Here is a 15,302-nt window from a genome sequence, read left to right as displayed (position 1 = left end):
AATAAACTTTTCTCATTTATATTAGATTATATATATAATTTAAACTATTAACTGAATAAAAATCAAACAAGCTTTTTTGATCACTTAATATAAAATTTCATAATATAAATATATATTAATTTGTTTGGTTCATTTATTTTTATTTTTTAATAGTAAAAATTGCATTTAAGATTAAAGTATAACTATTATATAATGAACATAAAGTGTTTAATAAGTAATTTGTTTGATCACTTTTTAGTAATACTCTCTCAAAATAAAAAAAGTCTATATAATGAGAAATTGAACATGTTAAAATACAGTTGAAAATTATAAAATACTACAGAATTCATGAAGAATAAAAAATGTCTAGAACTTTGATATTGTTATTATGGTCAATAAACTGAAGTATTTAAATAAAATATGAAAAATGATGATTTAATAATAGAGAAACATTGTAAGTAATACATGTACAATTTAACATACTAAACAGGATATTATCAATCTTCTATTTCAGTAAATACGTAGAAATAGAGAAAGCATCACTTACCATTAGGATCCTTCGTTCCTTCACATATCCTATTTTAAGAATTCATTTTTATATAAAATAACAACATTAAATATTGTTGCAATAAAAAGACAGAAGCCTTTATTACCTTTTCAGATCAGACTCAAGTTCTGCTCTTAAGTGTGGTTTAGACATTTCAAAGCCCATATTATCATAACCTAAAGATAATTTATTTTAAAATCTCTAAAAATGAATTTTTAGGTAAACAGTGTATACTCAATAAAACATCAAACAGTATTTTATTTAAATTTAAATAAGCAGTTACATATTTTTACTGAATATTCTATATAATTAAAATAAAATATATTGATTACTTTAAGTAAATAAAAAACAATATTAAATGTTTCTATATGTTTCTCTGTGAATTTCTAATAACAAACAATTTGATCTGTAATATACAGAAGACTACTTTTATTTATTTGCTTTCAACTTAGATTTCCGTCTATTAATTGATTTTAATGGTATTTTATAAACATTTGTTTTTTCATTATGTGTGAATTGAGGAATTTACATATTGCAAACACTTTCCAAATGTTTGCAATATGTAAATTCCTCAATTTATTCAAATTAAAAAAAATTAATAAAGTTATAATTTTGTTAATTTCATTTATTGAACACAGACAATTAGTAAATAAAACATTTTCTTAGGCTTTTAAATGAAATGAAAAACTTTCACTTGAAAGCTAGTCTATGATCAATAGTAATAATTATAGAAAAATACTAGTATAGTTAAAGCCAGTATAAATCAGAATTGTACAGTATGAATTTTTTTCTATTTTAGCGGGTTTCAGTTTTGAACGCATTTCAGTGTTTTTTCATTTTTAAACTATACCAGGCAAATGTCATACAGTTGTATTAATTTTTATAGTAAAGTAATAAGAAAAATTTTATTACTAGTTTTAATCCAAAGTGATTTCAACTCAAGATGGCAGCATTCAGATGCACGTATTGGAAATCATTCAATTCTAAAACATTCTCATAAAACTTTTGCTAGATATTCAAATACTGAAAGTTCTCAAACCAAGAACTTTCAGTATTTTTCATATTAAGTTTTCTTCAAACATTTTGAAACACATTCAATTTAAGTGAGAGCTGCACTTCAATACAGAATTTGTCTATATAGTTAAAAAGATTATATAGCAAAATCCTGAATTATTAGTACATCAATTATAAATTTTCAAAATATGACATTGTCATGTTAAGCTACAATAATATATTAAACCACTTTTATTTATAATAATTGATAATGACCGAATATTGAATAATTGTATTTAAATTTAAAAAATTGCTAAACAAGAAGACTTAATAATATAATACAGTGAAGTAAAATGTAAATTAATTTATTTCTGTTAAGTATCTTACCACCAACTTATTAATAGCTTGTGAAGCAATATGTCAAAATAATTAAAATAAATTTCTTCAAACATAAAATAGTTTGAAAAGCTCATCTGAATGTTACATAACTTATTTTATTGTAAATCCTACTAACAGTTTCTAAAACATTTTGCAAGTTAATTCATTTGGGGTAAAATTCAATTTAAACTTGTTATTCTGTTCTTATTGAAGAAAATCTGTGAGCTAAAGCAAATGACAATAAATAACTGCATGTAAATAGTACAAATAATTCTTAATTTATATCTATTTTGGATTTTTTATAATGTAAGATTCTATTTTTAAAAATCTAAAAAGTTCAATTAAACAAAATATTCAAAAAATGACAAAAAGCAAATTATAACATTAGATATGAAAAAATTGATCAGAGCACCTGTGACAGGAATAAACAGATAACTCATAAAGTATAAATTCTATTGAGGTTTTATTAATATAGATATTAATATTGAAATTAAAACAAATGAATATAGGCAACTAAGGACTTAAATATACAACTATAAAGTTTTCAAAATGGTAATATTATTACAGTAGAGCATCGATTATCTGACCCCCGATTAACCGACTTATCGGTTAACCGACCGCGTTCTAGTCGGCAAATTCAAATGTCCGCTAGTGATGTGGCGCTACTATATTTGGTTATGTCTTGGCTACTTTAATATTATTTTTGATAAATTTTTGCATGTTTTAGCTGGCAGCACTGGCTGGGTGCTATGGGGATGCTAGTATTTAAACCAGGCCTAATACACTATACTAATAATGTATTTTTTTTCATACTTTTCGGTTATCCGACTTTTCAGTTATCCAACCAACCCCAGTCCCCAATTAAGTCGGATAATCGATGCTCTACTGTATATCCTTATTATTATTTATCATATAGATGTCTTCTTACATTAAATTATTAAATTCTGAAAATGTTTAAGAATAATTTGCTATTTTTTTTTATTTTTAAGACAAAAGTTATTAGGTGCAATACACATTAAATTGAAATTTATAAAACAAAAACAGTATTAATAATAAAACTGATTTAACTTTCGAATTCAAACTCACCCTCCACAAGTCCCATTCCTAATTGCCCTGGAACAAACTTATCTTCATTTAAACCAACATAGTGTCTGGATTTTATTGTTTCAATATGGTCTGCATGTGTAGCATCAGTACCTTTTAAGTAAGCAAAATATGTCAGAATACTTTGAAATACACAGAAACCTAGTCTAGAAAAGAAATATTTAACAAATGAAAGATGTGACTGTTGCAATCTGTATTAAAAGAAGCAGATCATCAACATAGATAATCTTTCATACAATGATTTTAATTCTGCTGTTGCATCCATCAATATCAAAGTGAATGTAATGAATGGAGAAATAGCAAAATAATATCCAAATTTGATCAAAAAATCACAGGATTTTACTATGGGACGATGTTTGTAGACATCTAATGCAAAATTTCATACATTTAAATGAAAAAGTTCCATATCGCCCACATAATTTATAACTAATTTGTTGTGATTTCATTTCCTTGATACATAAGAAATTCTTCTTAGTCATAATAAGAAAAATAATTTTATAATGCTACTGTAAAGGCATCTATAAAATAGACAGGACAAAGCATTTCTTAAAATAAAGAAATGAAAAGTTGCCAATTAAATATATTTAAAGAATTTAAAAAGTGAATAACATAATCTTTTTAAAAATACAGCATAAAACTTTTGCTAAACTAAGATTAAACCTGTGAAGAGTTATAAACAAGCTCAAAAATGATAGTTTAGGGAAAGTTTTATGCTAGACATCTAAAAAGGTTGTGTTATTCATCCTTTAAATTCTGTAAAATAAAGATATATTGAAAAATAAAGTACAAAATATCAAGTAATTAAGTAATGAAAACCATACAAACAAGTGTTTTTTAAAATCCTTTTTTAAAAAACACTTGTTTGTATGGTACACTTGTATGTAACACTTGTTAAAATCAACTGCTATCAGTTCCTAACTGAAATTAAAAAGAATTTTAAAAAAGACTCAACTTGTTTGTATTAGCTTCATTACTTAATTGCTTAATGTATAAATAATCCTGGCTTTTTGTGGAATTACAAAACATCAATTTAAGAAACACATGGTAAAAAGTTTTTCATAAATAAAAATAAATCCTATGTTGAATAATGATACTTACCAATCCCATGCTTCTCCATCAAAGCAATTAAATCAGCTTCTGTCAATAAAGGAGGAGGACTAGTTTCACCATCTACCATCTAATTTAAAATATAAAGTGAATATCATAAAAGTAATTATTGCTACTATATTGTTCTATATTGATAAGAATTCTTAAATTACATATTTTAGCAAAACTAGCTAATGCAAAATGAAAACCATTTGCATTTATTATTACAATTTCTATTTAAAAATGATTTATAGAATAATTTAACAACTAAAAGATGTTATTGTACTGTAATATTGTCATATGTGTGTGAGAACTGAGGGGGTTAAGCGGCAAGCTTGACCCTGCTTATCGGCTTCCTTGTCAGGGGATGGCCTATACTGTAAGCGAGTGGAAGGGCTAGTGAGGTCATGATAAGGTGTCGGCTGTACTCAAGAATGACAACCAGTAAATGTTAAAAAGAAAAATTTAATAACATCAAACGAATATAAGTAAATACAGAAACAAAGATAATACATAGTCTACACAGTCTGATCAGCACGACCATTATCATAATAAGGTATCGTCCATTTGGCCAGCCTTCGCAAATTCAGCCCTTCGTACAGGTCTAAGGATGTTAGATAAATGCTAAGGTGGCAGCTTTCTTAAAACTAACCAAGAGAGAGTGAGAGAGAGTAAGTTTCTAAGCAAATACCTCATAACCTGCAGTGATCTGGACAGTCCTAGGATAGCTGGGCAGAGATTTGAACAGAGCTTCTCGTCCTGTAGAGTCCCCTCTGATGATCGACCAGAGGCTCAGATAGGACTCCTTTTTATACGTGTTTGGCTGGGAGAATTCGGATGAAATTCATGATGTAATGTGTTCTAAGTTCACTTTCAGTCCGAGTGTTGTTTATACTAATTGTCAAAAATCGAACATTTCATCAAATTTATTACTTTGTCTATCCGGTATTGTTACTCATTTTACCTCATAAAATTGATAACAACTGTCAAACATTTGGAATAAATGATCAGAGGTGACTTAAGGTCAAGATTTGTCTTGCGACCTTAGTAATAATTGTTCTGCCAGTGAGTCATCTGATCAGTTTTATTAGTGACAAAATGGGCAAAATAGGAAGTGCGTCAGTTTGTTCGGTTTGGACCCCTCTGTTAAGATGACCCTCTTGTTACCCTCTGTCGAGTAACAAATTCAGTTTCATGTTAATTGGCTAGCGCTGTAGATCACAAGAAAGGTGGAAATGAACAAATGATACCCGGTCGCAAGGGGAGAACTGTCTCTGACGTTTGCGACATAGTTGAAAGGGCAAAAAAGGTCACTTTTGGAAGTGCTGCACAAAATGGAGGAGAAAAAGGTTGTCTTCTTGACCTCCACCTCCCATAAAAAGCAGAAAAAAAAGGAAAACTGAAGAAAGAAGGGAAATAATAATTAAAAATATTAGAGTTTTAAAACTCACAAAAGAGCTTAAAAAAGTTAGAAAAACTAAATTTCATTAACTAATCACAAAAATCTACAAGCAAACTTAATACTAATATTAAAAAATAACTTAAGCTAAATTCCATTTAGCAATTAATCAAAACAGGTAAATGAAACCACTCACAACATTATCTGACAAAATATTCAATTATATTTTTGTCCAAATCAGAAATTTTTCAAAGATTCTCAATTGTCTCATACTCAATACAATTCCAAAATCTTTGATTCAACAACAAATCTCTTTCAGCTAAATCATTACGAAAAAATCCATGATTTGACCTTCAGTTTTATCATGTCAATACTTCTAACTTCTGAATTTAACAATCTTAACATTTAAAAATTATTTATAAGATGTCATGTCAAAATAAGGTCATTGATGCTCATACAGAAGCCTGTAGAAGGAATAACAAGAAAGAATTTGTGATAAATATGAAGAGAATTGGACTGATCAATTAGACATTGTCATGTAATACAAGGAATATACAATTAGGACTTGTTAAGTTACAGATTAAACTTGGACAGTTTGTTTTCTTTTGGTGCAAACCACATATTATTAAGTATTCAATAATCCAAAATTACGTATATCAAAACACCAATATTCTTTATGAATAACTCCATTTATTGTTTTCCTAAATTATTATTGTTATTTGAATAAAGATTGAATTTTACATATCCAGAGCAGCATTTCATATAAAACTTACCTCTATAGAAGAAGGCTGAAATGTTTCACCTAATGCATATTCTGGAATTGTCTAAAAGTAATTTGAAAATTATTAATTTTTTTAAATTTTTGATAAACAAGATTTTAACAAATAAATACCTTTGAATTCCATTTGTCATAAGGATAAACTTCAAGATAATTTTTTGCAATTATCATTAATCCATTTAAATCAAACTGAAAAAAAATAAATAAATTACATAAGAGTTTAAAATATTGTATATTTCTTAATCATAATATTACAGTTAACTACAAAAACCAATCTTGACAAATATAATCATTGTACGACATTGTATTTCAAATTAAAAATAAATTCAAAAAGAGTTACTTAGAACCAATCATAAAAAATATCCTTTTTGTTAGTGGAACACAAATATTCTCTAGTGATATATCAAAAATCATGATTAACAAAATATAATTACTCAGAATTGTAAAGAAGCTCTTAACTTTATCTTTACAATAATTAATTATAAATACAGTAAGACCCTGCTTAAAGCTGCCTTGATTAATGCTGAATTGATATAATGCAGTCTGCCTAAAGCCTAAAAAAAAGCTCAAAATTTAAGCTGATTCAAATTATTGCAGCATTTCATTGATTCGTATATAATATGATTATTTACGAACATGAACCAATCAGCAAAAGGTGGAAATTCCTCATAGTGCTGTACTTCCCCTAAATTTATGTTTGTTTGGTGCAATTTTGGAAAAAATATAACATTATATATGCCACAGGAAATATCAACATTGCTTGGCAAGAATTAACTGATAAATGCATGAACGAAGTGTGGAAGAAGTTATGGCTGAAGGTACCCTAGAATTCTCAATGAGAAGAGCCTATCATTAATGAAATTGTCAACCTTAATCGATACAGCAAGACTAGGAGATGTAGACGAGCAGGATACTGAGAAGTTACTACAGGTTTCTGGTGAGAGCCTTACCTATGACAACCTTCAAGAACTGGCAGAACAAGAAATTCATGTAAAACTGGAAAATAGTGATTCTGAAAACAAAGAACCCAAAGAACTTGCTGCAGATTTCCTTAGTAAAAGTGGTAATGATAACTGAAATTGCTGATCAAATTGTAGCAAATGATCCACATTTTGAAAGGAGTGCAAAAACAAGATGAGGCGTTTTGGATGTGATCTTCTGCTACTGACATTCGCTTAAAGAAAAGGAAAAAAAAAGGAACAAATAAAATTACGTGACTTCATTGCAAAAATAAGAATTTCAGAAGAGCCAGGACTATCACTACAAAAAATTAACTTTATCAGAAATTTCACTTATAGTCATCTTGCTGTTTGGACTGATGAGGGACTAACTCATAGTCCCTCATCAGTCCAAGCAGTCCCTCATCAGTCCCTCATCAAAAATATACACTTTATTAGTAATAAATAATAATAAAGTGTATATTTTTGAACTTGATCTCTGACTCTGTTTCGTCAACCTACAAGGTGTGATAAGTTTGTGCAATCAGCCAATTTTGGGCTACATCAGAATTCATTAATTCACAGAAGAGATGAGAATATTTGTAATATACAGTACGACCCCGCTTAATGCGGGGGTTATGTTCCTAGACGACAAAGCACTAAATGAAACGGTGTTAAACAAGGTAATTTTAACACAGTAAATAGGGAAAGAGGAACATGTGACCAAAAATAAACAGATTTTATTTTAATTTTAAGTTATGTTTATATTAATTTGCATACTAATATATGTTAAATAACACACAAATATATGCACACAGAAATGTAAAGTTCATTTTTACAGGTCTACATACTCTCGTTCATTTCAATCTAAACCAAATCTACCCAGAGAACACCAAAAGCCCCACAAACCTTATCAAAATAAACATAACAATAAAATTGTCAAGTGTTTTAATTGTAATAAAAATTGGTCACATTTCAAGTAATTGTTTATATAAATCTGAAGGTATTAAATGTTTTAAGTGCAAAAAATTTGGTCATAAAGCTAACACAATGCTTGTCCTCAAAAAGAAGTAAACAAAATGGAACTAAGTCATTTCCCTAAGCATAACAACAAAATTAAAATGAATGTTGAAATTCTAGGTGCAAAAACAAAAGGATTCATTGACACGGGGTCGGATGTAACAATGAAACCAAGGCAGTTTTATGAAAAAATAGGATCTCCGAAATTAAATTCTGATAATACATCTTTGATTGGATTAAATGGGAATAGTATTTCTTTGAAAGTGAAATAAAAATTGATGAATATTCTCTTGCCGTGAATGTTTACATATTAGAAAGTGATCTGTGCAATTCTATAATAATTGGAATAATGTTCTGAATAAGCTGAATTTCTCTATAATGAACTATGGATTCAAGATTATAGGAAAACAAAGCCAAAATACTATTCGTGTTAATTATGCTCGAATTTTTATTTCCAAAGAAAATTCTGCGGCTGAATCAACACTCGTAGACCAGATGGCACATATGGAAAAGGGCAGATGTCTCTTTCACATTCCATTGAGGAGGAGAAAGAAAACAGTTTTCAAAACACTAAATCACTTGATGAGTGCCCATCTTTTGTAGCTAACAATGTAAATGATTTCAGTGAAAATAAAGAAGAGAAGTTGACTTTTGAATCTAATATCACTTCATGCAAGCCTTGCAATGAAAGCAAAAAAAATGCAATCAAGTATGGACATAAACAAATTAAATTGTTTTAACCATTTTTCGTTCACCGATAACAAAAAGTGTGATTTAGCTGATTCTTTAGAAGTTGAAAGTGAAGAAACATGCTTTTTAGGTTGATTGGCAGATGCGACAGATCGTTGTCAGATAGAAATAAATCACATTCTGGAAACAAAACAACAGCAAAATTTGATGAAACTGATTTCAGACTATGAGCCAAATAAGGTTAGGGATACAGGATTGAAAATGCAAATTATTTTAACTGATGAAGTTCCCATTAGTCAGCACCAGTGAAGAATGTCATTCAAAGAACAAAAATTAGTAGAAGATCAAATCCAAGAATGGTTGAATGGTGGCACAATCAAACCTAGCTGTTCAGATTATGCTGCACCAATAGTTTTATGCAAAAAGAAGAATGGCAAGACTAGACTGTGCATCAATTTTCGTAAGTTGAATTGGAAAATGATCAGAGATCACTTCCCATTGCTTTTGATCGAAGATGTGATAGATCGTTTGGAACAATCAAAAGTGTTCATGTCGCTTGATTTAAAAAATAGATTTTTCCTTGTTGATATTGATGAGAAATATAGAAAGTATACCTCTTTTGTTACACACAAGGGCCAGTATGAATTTTTAAAGTTTCCTTTTGGCTTACGTAATAGTCCAAGTGTATTTCAATGTTATATTTACCATGTGTTTTAGACCAGTGTTACAAGATAAAACTGTAGTAATTTATATGGATGATATCCTGATACCATCAACAAATGCACAGGAAGGTCTAGAAAAATTGAAACGTGTACTAAAAATAACTTCAGAATATGGGTTGGAACTTAATTTCAAAAAATGTCAATTCTTGAAGGACAAAATAGAATTTATTGGCTGTCATCAAAGACGGAACGATTAAACCCTGTCCAACTAAAACAGCTGCCGTTCAGAAGTTTCCACAACCCAGAACCACAAAACATGTTCACAGCTTTCTAGGACTCACAGGTTATTTTAGGAAATTCATTCCTCACTATTTGAAAATAGCAAAACCCTTAAGTGATTTAGAGATGGTGTAAAATTCCAATTTTGTTCAGAACAGCTAGAAGCATTTCAAAAATTGAAGGACATACTATCACAAAGTCCAGTCCTACATATTTTCAGCATGGTGCTCCACTAGAATTTGTAATGTTATTTCTCTTTGTAGGTCATTTCCGCTCACTGAAGATGTCCTTAAAATTTTTTCATTAGTTTTATTAAAATAATCATTTCAATTGATATTGAAAGCAATAATAACTCATTTGATTTTTTAATATTTGTCAGAATTTAGCCATATTTATTTAACTATGTCATATATATCAAATTGATGTAGAATGCAAAAACAAATTTATCAGTTTATAAGTTCAAATAATGTCTCAAATAGGGGTTAATAGTCATTCTCTTGCAAGTGATGGTCAGGTGACTACAGAGTGACTGTGAAATGGTGAAGATATTCATAGATTGCTTTTTTGTTTTTTAAAGAAATATTGTCAAACTGTATAAATTATAACAAATGCTTTGGTATTGATTATAAACATTTTTTGATGCATGAAAAGTTTATATCATAAAGAAATTTGCAGTAAACACAAAGGAAATAATTGTTGAAAGCTGAAAATGAAACTATTCCAAATAAATAGTCTTCATGAGACTTTACTTGAACTTACAAATTGATAAATTTGTTTTTGCATTCTACATCAATTTGATATATATGACATAGTTAAATATATATGGCTAAATTCTGACAAATATTAAAAAATCAAATGAGTAATTATTGCTTTCAATATCAATTGAAATTATTACTTTAATAAAACTTCTGAAAAAATTTTAAAGACATCTTCAGTGAGCGGAAATGACCTACAAATAGAAATATCATTACAAAAATATTATTTTTTAAAGGTTTTTATTTTGAGATTTCAATTTTTAAAATCTCTCATAATAGATGACTTTAAAAAGTCATAGAAAATCAACAAATTTGAGTTTTAAAATTCTGAAACCATACATTAATTAATAAAAAATAAATAAATAGAATTCTAAAACAAAAACTGTTTTTATCTCTCAGTTACTGTTAAAAATGGAACAGAATTTTCCCTTAGAAATGCATTACATTTTTACCACTATCTACAGATCGTATGTGTAACCAAACAGATTACAATTAATCTTAAATCATATCTTATGTTTGCATTTATAAGAATAATGGTTGAAAAATAATTATTTTGTTAAAAGTTTCATATAAATAAACTTAATCAAGTCAAATATTAATTATAACAAGCAAATTGTCATACAGTTTAGTGACAAAAATTTTACATTTATAACAAAGTAAATAATTAATATAGTTACTTTTTCACCATTAATATCAATTTCTACTATTGTTTCCTGTCCTTCAGCATCTTTGGAAAGACAAGCCAGAAAATGTCTCACTATAAATTCATACAATCTTGCTTCATTTCCCTGAAATTAAAAAATATTTCATTTTAATTTTATTCATTTGTTTAATAAACTTAATTTAATACAAAATTTAAAAATCAAAATAAAGTTTAATAAACAATTTAAATAAAATATTACTTAAAATTAAATATAAATAATTAACTTAATTATAAAAGTTAAATAATACGTGTAATTTTAGGGAATATTTTCAATAAAATATTTTAAAATAATGTTTACAGCTAACAATTTCTTTTTTTATAACACTTTATTAAATTATATTACAATTTTATATAACTTTTTATATTAGTGTAGTAAAGTATTATTTCATAAAACAGATTTACCTGTAAGTTTTTAGCATATTTTGTAGGATGAATTGGAGGATGGGCATTATCAGTTTTATTTCCCTGTCTTGGATTAGGACCATCATTTAAAACTCTACTAGCGAATCCTATTTTTAAAAAATTTACATGAAATTCAAATACCATGTTTTAATTTAAAAAAATAAATAAAACTGTAAAGTTTGTATGTTTATACAGAATATTTTATTAATTAAAATTACAAAAAAAATCCAAAAACACTTAAATATAAGCAACAGTAAGTTTTATTGTGATTACATTTTTTAAATTTTTATTATTGATCAGATTACAATAATCAGGTAAAAGATAAATGAAATAAATGTATGAATGATATTTTCTAATGAGATAGGAGAGAAGTGAAAAAATAAAGTTTACTTAATTTTGAAGGAAATACAAATATAGACAATTTAAAATTATTTTTTACCTCCCCAATTTGGATCTTGAACTTGCATTTCTACAAGTGATCCTAAATTAAGGTCATTAGGAAATTTATTAGTTTCCGTTCGGGGATAACTGATGTATCCTTGCGTATAAAGCTTTTCTGCTATGCTCATAGTTTCTTTTGCTTTCATACGTAATTTCCTTGATGCCAATTTTTCTAATTCCTATATATGGTTATTTTTAAACAGTTATAAAAATAAAAACTGAAATACAAATTAAAATTTTGTAATAGAGAATACTTACAACAGTGTCTAATGGCAAAGGTCTCCACTTGCTTTTAGGCTTAGTTTTTAAATCTGTGACATGAGCAGTTGGGTTCTGCAGAAATATCATAAGAAATTAAAAAACAAAGTGAATTATTAACAATTATCATTAAAATAAAAGAGAAGATAAATAACTCGACACTTTACTTCTGTACAGTGAAAGAGTAGCTATGAGTCAGCCTGAGCTGGAAGGATATTTGAAGAGGAGGAAGGAGACATGTAAAAGTTGACACATGGATATGATTTCTTTTAAGTGTTTTGTTTTTACATTTTCAAAGTGTCCAATTGAATGTTTTTCAACCTTAAATCTTATTTATGTCTACTTGGTCTTATACTATGTTTCAAAACATTGTGTAATTTTCCTGCAACTTTTCATTAAATACTAAGACTAAGTTATATAAAATTTAAAAAATTCTGCAATGTTTGGAAATTTATTTTTTCTATCTTCATTATTTTACATCCTTTTCAATTAAAAAAATTTACAATTTTAAATTTATAAGTAAGAAAAGTTTAATTATGTTAATATGCAAATAATGCAACAGATGCATCCCAGTTCAACATGCATTAAATATTTCAATATGAAAAATTCTAAATGTATGGTATACTTTTTCCCCTGTAAGGAATGGTAAACATATTAAATAAATGTGGTAAAATGATGATGATTTTTTAAAATGGAAGATAATTTATCTGTTTTATTAGTACAAAATTTAAAATACTAAAAACTAAAACTCTTCCCTGTAGTTGAAAGTTTGCATAAAATTTCAAAGTTTATGGAAAGCCTTATCTCATAAAAATTTAATTTGTATATTAACCTTCTATATGACCGTAGTATTTTATAATTTCTAAAATAATTTCCAGTTTTACAGTGTGTGTAAAAATTCTAAGAAGAATTTGTCAATTTATTTAACAAATTCAAATTTTTACTTTTGAATACAATCACCACAATATTACTGGTGTAGAATTCAATAAATAAACAAGTAATTACCCATAACCAGCATTAATTCTCTTCAAAAACAAACATTTTCTTCCATTTTTAACAGTCATCATCAGGTTTCTACACTTTGGAATGTTTGTAAAAGAACACACCTTCCAAAAATTGCATGTCCTGAAGCTACGCGCATGCTCAATGTAACATTTTAAAAATTAGTCTTTAAAATGGCTTCCTATTTTAAAAAATTTGATGTTTATATAAATTATAAAGACAATCTTGATGACTATCTATTTTACGTCAAAATACGCCCTCTACAAAGCTGCCAACGAGTCCATTTCTTTAAAATTGATGGCTGTTTCCCTTTTGAACACTTTAAATATCTCCAGCTGTTCGAGATATTTTAGGCTGGCCTGGTCCTCGCACTGTTGCAGTAATTGTGCATTATCATAGTCCACCCTGGCGAAAGCAGCCAATGCTGTAGTGGAAAGACTTTTTTGAATGGTGTATATATGCTCCTTGATCCTTGTTTTAAGGCAACGTGCAGTAGTACCAATATATTCACCAGGATGGTTTACCCTATGATTGTAAATAGAGATCGAATATATCCCTGGAATATTATTTTGATCCGATCAGTCCTCATCGTTTCTTAAACAAGAGAAAACTGTCAGAGATCTCCTGTAAGCGATCCTGTTACTCGTAAAGCGTGCCATTTGTTAGTAAGGACCTTGTTGTAAATAATAGGTAAAAAGGACTTGTCTCTTGGAAGTGCTGTTTCTGCTGGTTGTTCCTGGTGTGCAACCAGATCATTAATTTGGTGTGCAGAGTAACCATGCTGCCTAGCTACACTTGAAATATATTCCAGCTCCATTCTCCTATCTTCCGCCATCAAACAATAGGTGTAAGCCCTTTGTACAAGGGTCTTAAAAGTAGAGATCTTGTAACTAAAAGGATCATGCGATTTTGCATGGAGGAAAAGCGGAGCATACGAGGTCTTACAGAATACCTTAGTTCTCAACTGGCCATGTTGTAATGTGATGACCATATCAAGAAAGTGTATGCTAGTGGAGCTTTGTTGTTCTACCCACAACAAGAGGTTGCAAAAAAATCACTGCTTAAAAATTAGGCGTAAAAAAAAAAATCACTACTACACAGTATGTGACTTTTTTTTTGTACAGTTTAATACTTTTATAACCATATAATAACCATACTGGTATTTCTTTTATTGTTCACATTTACATTTATGATGATGACCATTAAAAACAGAAGAAAACATTTGTTTTTGAAGAGAAGTAATGCTGGTTATAGGTAATTACTTGTTTATTTATTTTTACTTTTGAATCAGTGTTATGACTTATAATCTATTAAAATTAATTATCAAATTAGACAAAATAATTAAAGTTTAAATTTTATTTTTATAGAAGTTCAGAATTTGTTAAAGAATTCAAATGCTTACCTTTGATAATATAAAATTAATTGTTCTAAAAAATTATATTTATATTTACTTACTTCTAAGCAAATCTGATAAATTACAAGACAAGCAGTATGATCAAAAAGACGTCCTCTTTTCCAAGTAAAGTCTGCTTGGGTACCATTTTTTAAATGAGAAACTAAAATAGATTAATATTGAAAATTAAAAATAATTAAAATCATTTTAAATTTTAGTCTTAAAAGTATTAACTGAAAACTATTTTATTAAATTCATTTTTTAACTATGATAAATATTTGTACTACTATGTAGAATTTACAATTCTAAGCAAAATTTATATTTGATTTTTAATGTAGTTATTTTTATTTCATTGTACTGATCTGCCTATTTAACATGCAATCAGTACAATGAGGTTTCTTTTAACATGAATAAGGTTACAATTTTCCACAAATTTTCATCACATACTAATTATGGTGCTTGTAATTGCCATTCCTCAAATTTGATGATTCTGAA

The 15,302-nt window shown here is 27.9% G+C and overlaps 1 protein-coding gene across 1 annotated transcript in view; it reads right to left on the bottom strand.

The window, feature by feature from the left end:
- Top3alpha (topoisomerase 3-alpha) overlaps positions 1-15,302 on the bottom strand; it is a 64,180-nt gene that overhangs the window by 36,667 nt on the left and 12,211 nt on the right. Inside the window, exons 7-17 of the mRNA XM_067285449.1 lie at positions 14,870-14,970; positions 12,413-12,487; positions 12,153-12,333; positions 11,714-11,820; positions 11,286-11,396; positions 6,379-6,453; positions 6,260-6,310; positions 4,100-4,178; positions 2,984-3,094; positions 633-702; positions 527-555 (exon numbers count right to left, since the gene is read on the bottom strand). Coding sequence (XP_067141550.1) covers positions 527-555; positions 633-702; positions 2,984-3,094; positions 4,100-4,178; positions 6,260-6,310; positions 6,379-6,453; positions 11,286-11,396; positions 11,714-11,820; positions 12,153-12,333; positions 12,413-12,487; positions 14,870-14,970 — 990 coding nt within the window. The remainder of the gene's footprint in view (positions 1-526; positions 556-632; positions 703-2,983; positions 3,095-4,099; positions 4,179-6,259; positions 6,311-6,378; positions 6,454-11,285; positions 11,397-11,713; positions 11,821-12,152; positions 12,334-12,412; positions 12,488-14,869; positions 14,971-15,302) is intronic.

This window comes from Centruroides vittatus, unplaced genomic scaffold (assembly GCF_030686945.1).
Source record: "Centruroides vittatus isolate TY-2023 unplaced genomic scaffold, ASM3068694v2 scaffold_2569, whole genome shotgun sequence".
NCBI classification, from domain to species: Eukaryota; Metazoa; Arthropoda; class Arachnida; order Scorpiones; family Buthidae; genus Centruroides; species Centruroides vittatus.
The sequence above is the reverse complement of the archived record's forward strand: the minus strand, read 5'-3'. Positions and strand labels throughout refer to the sequence as shown.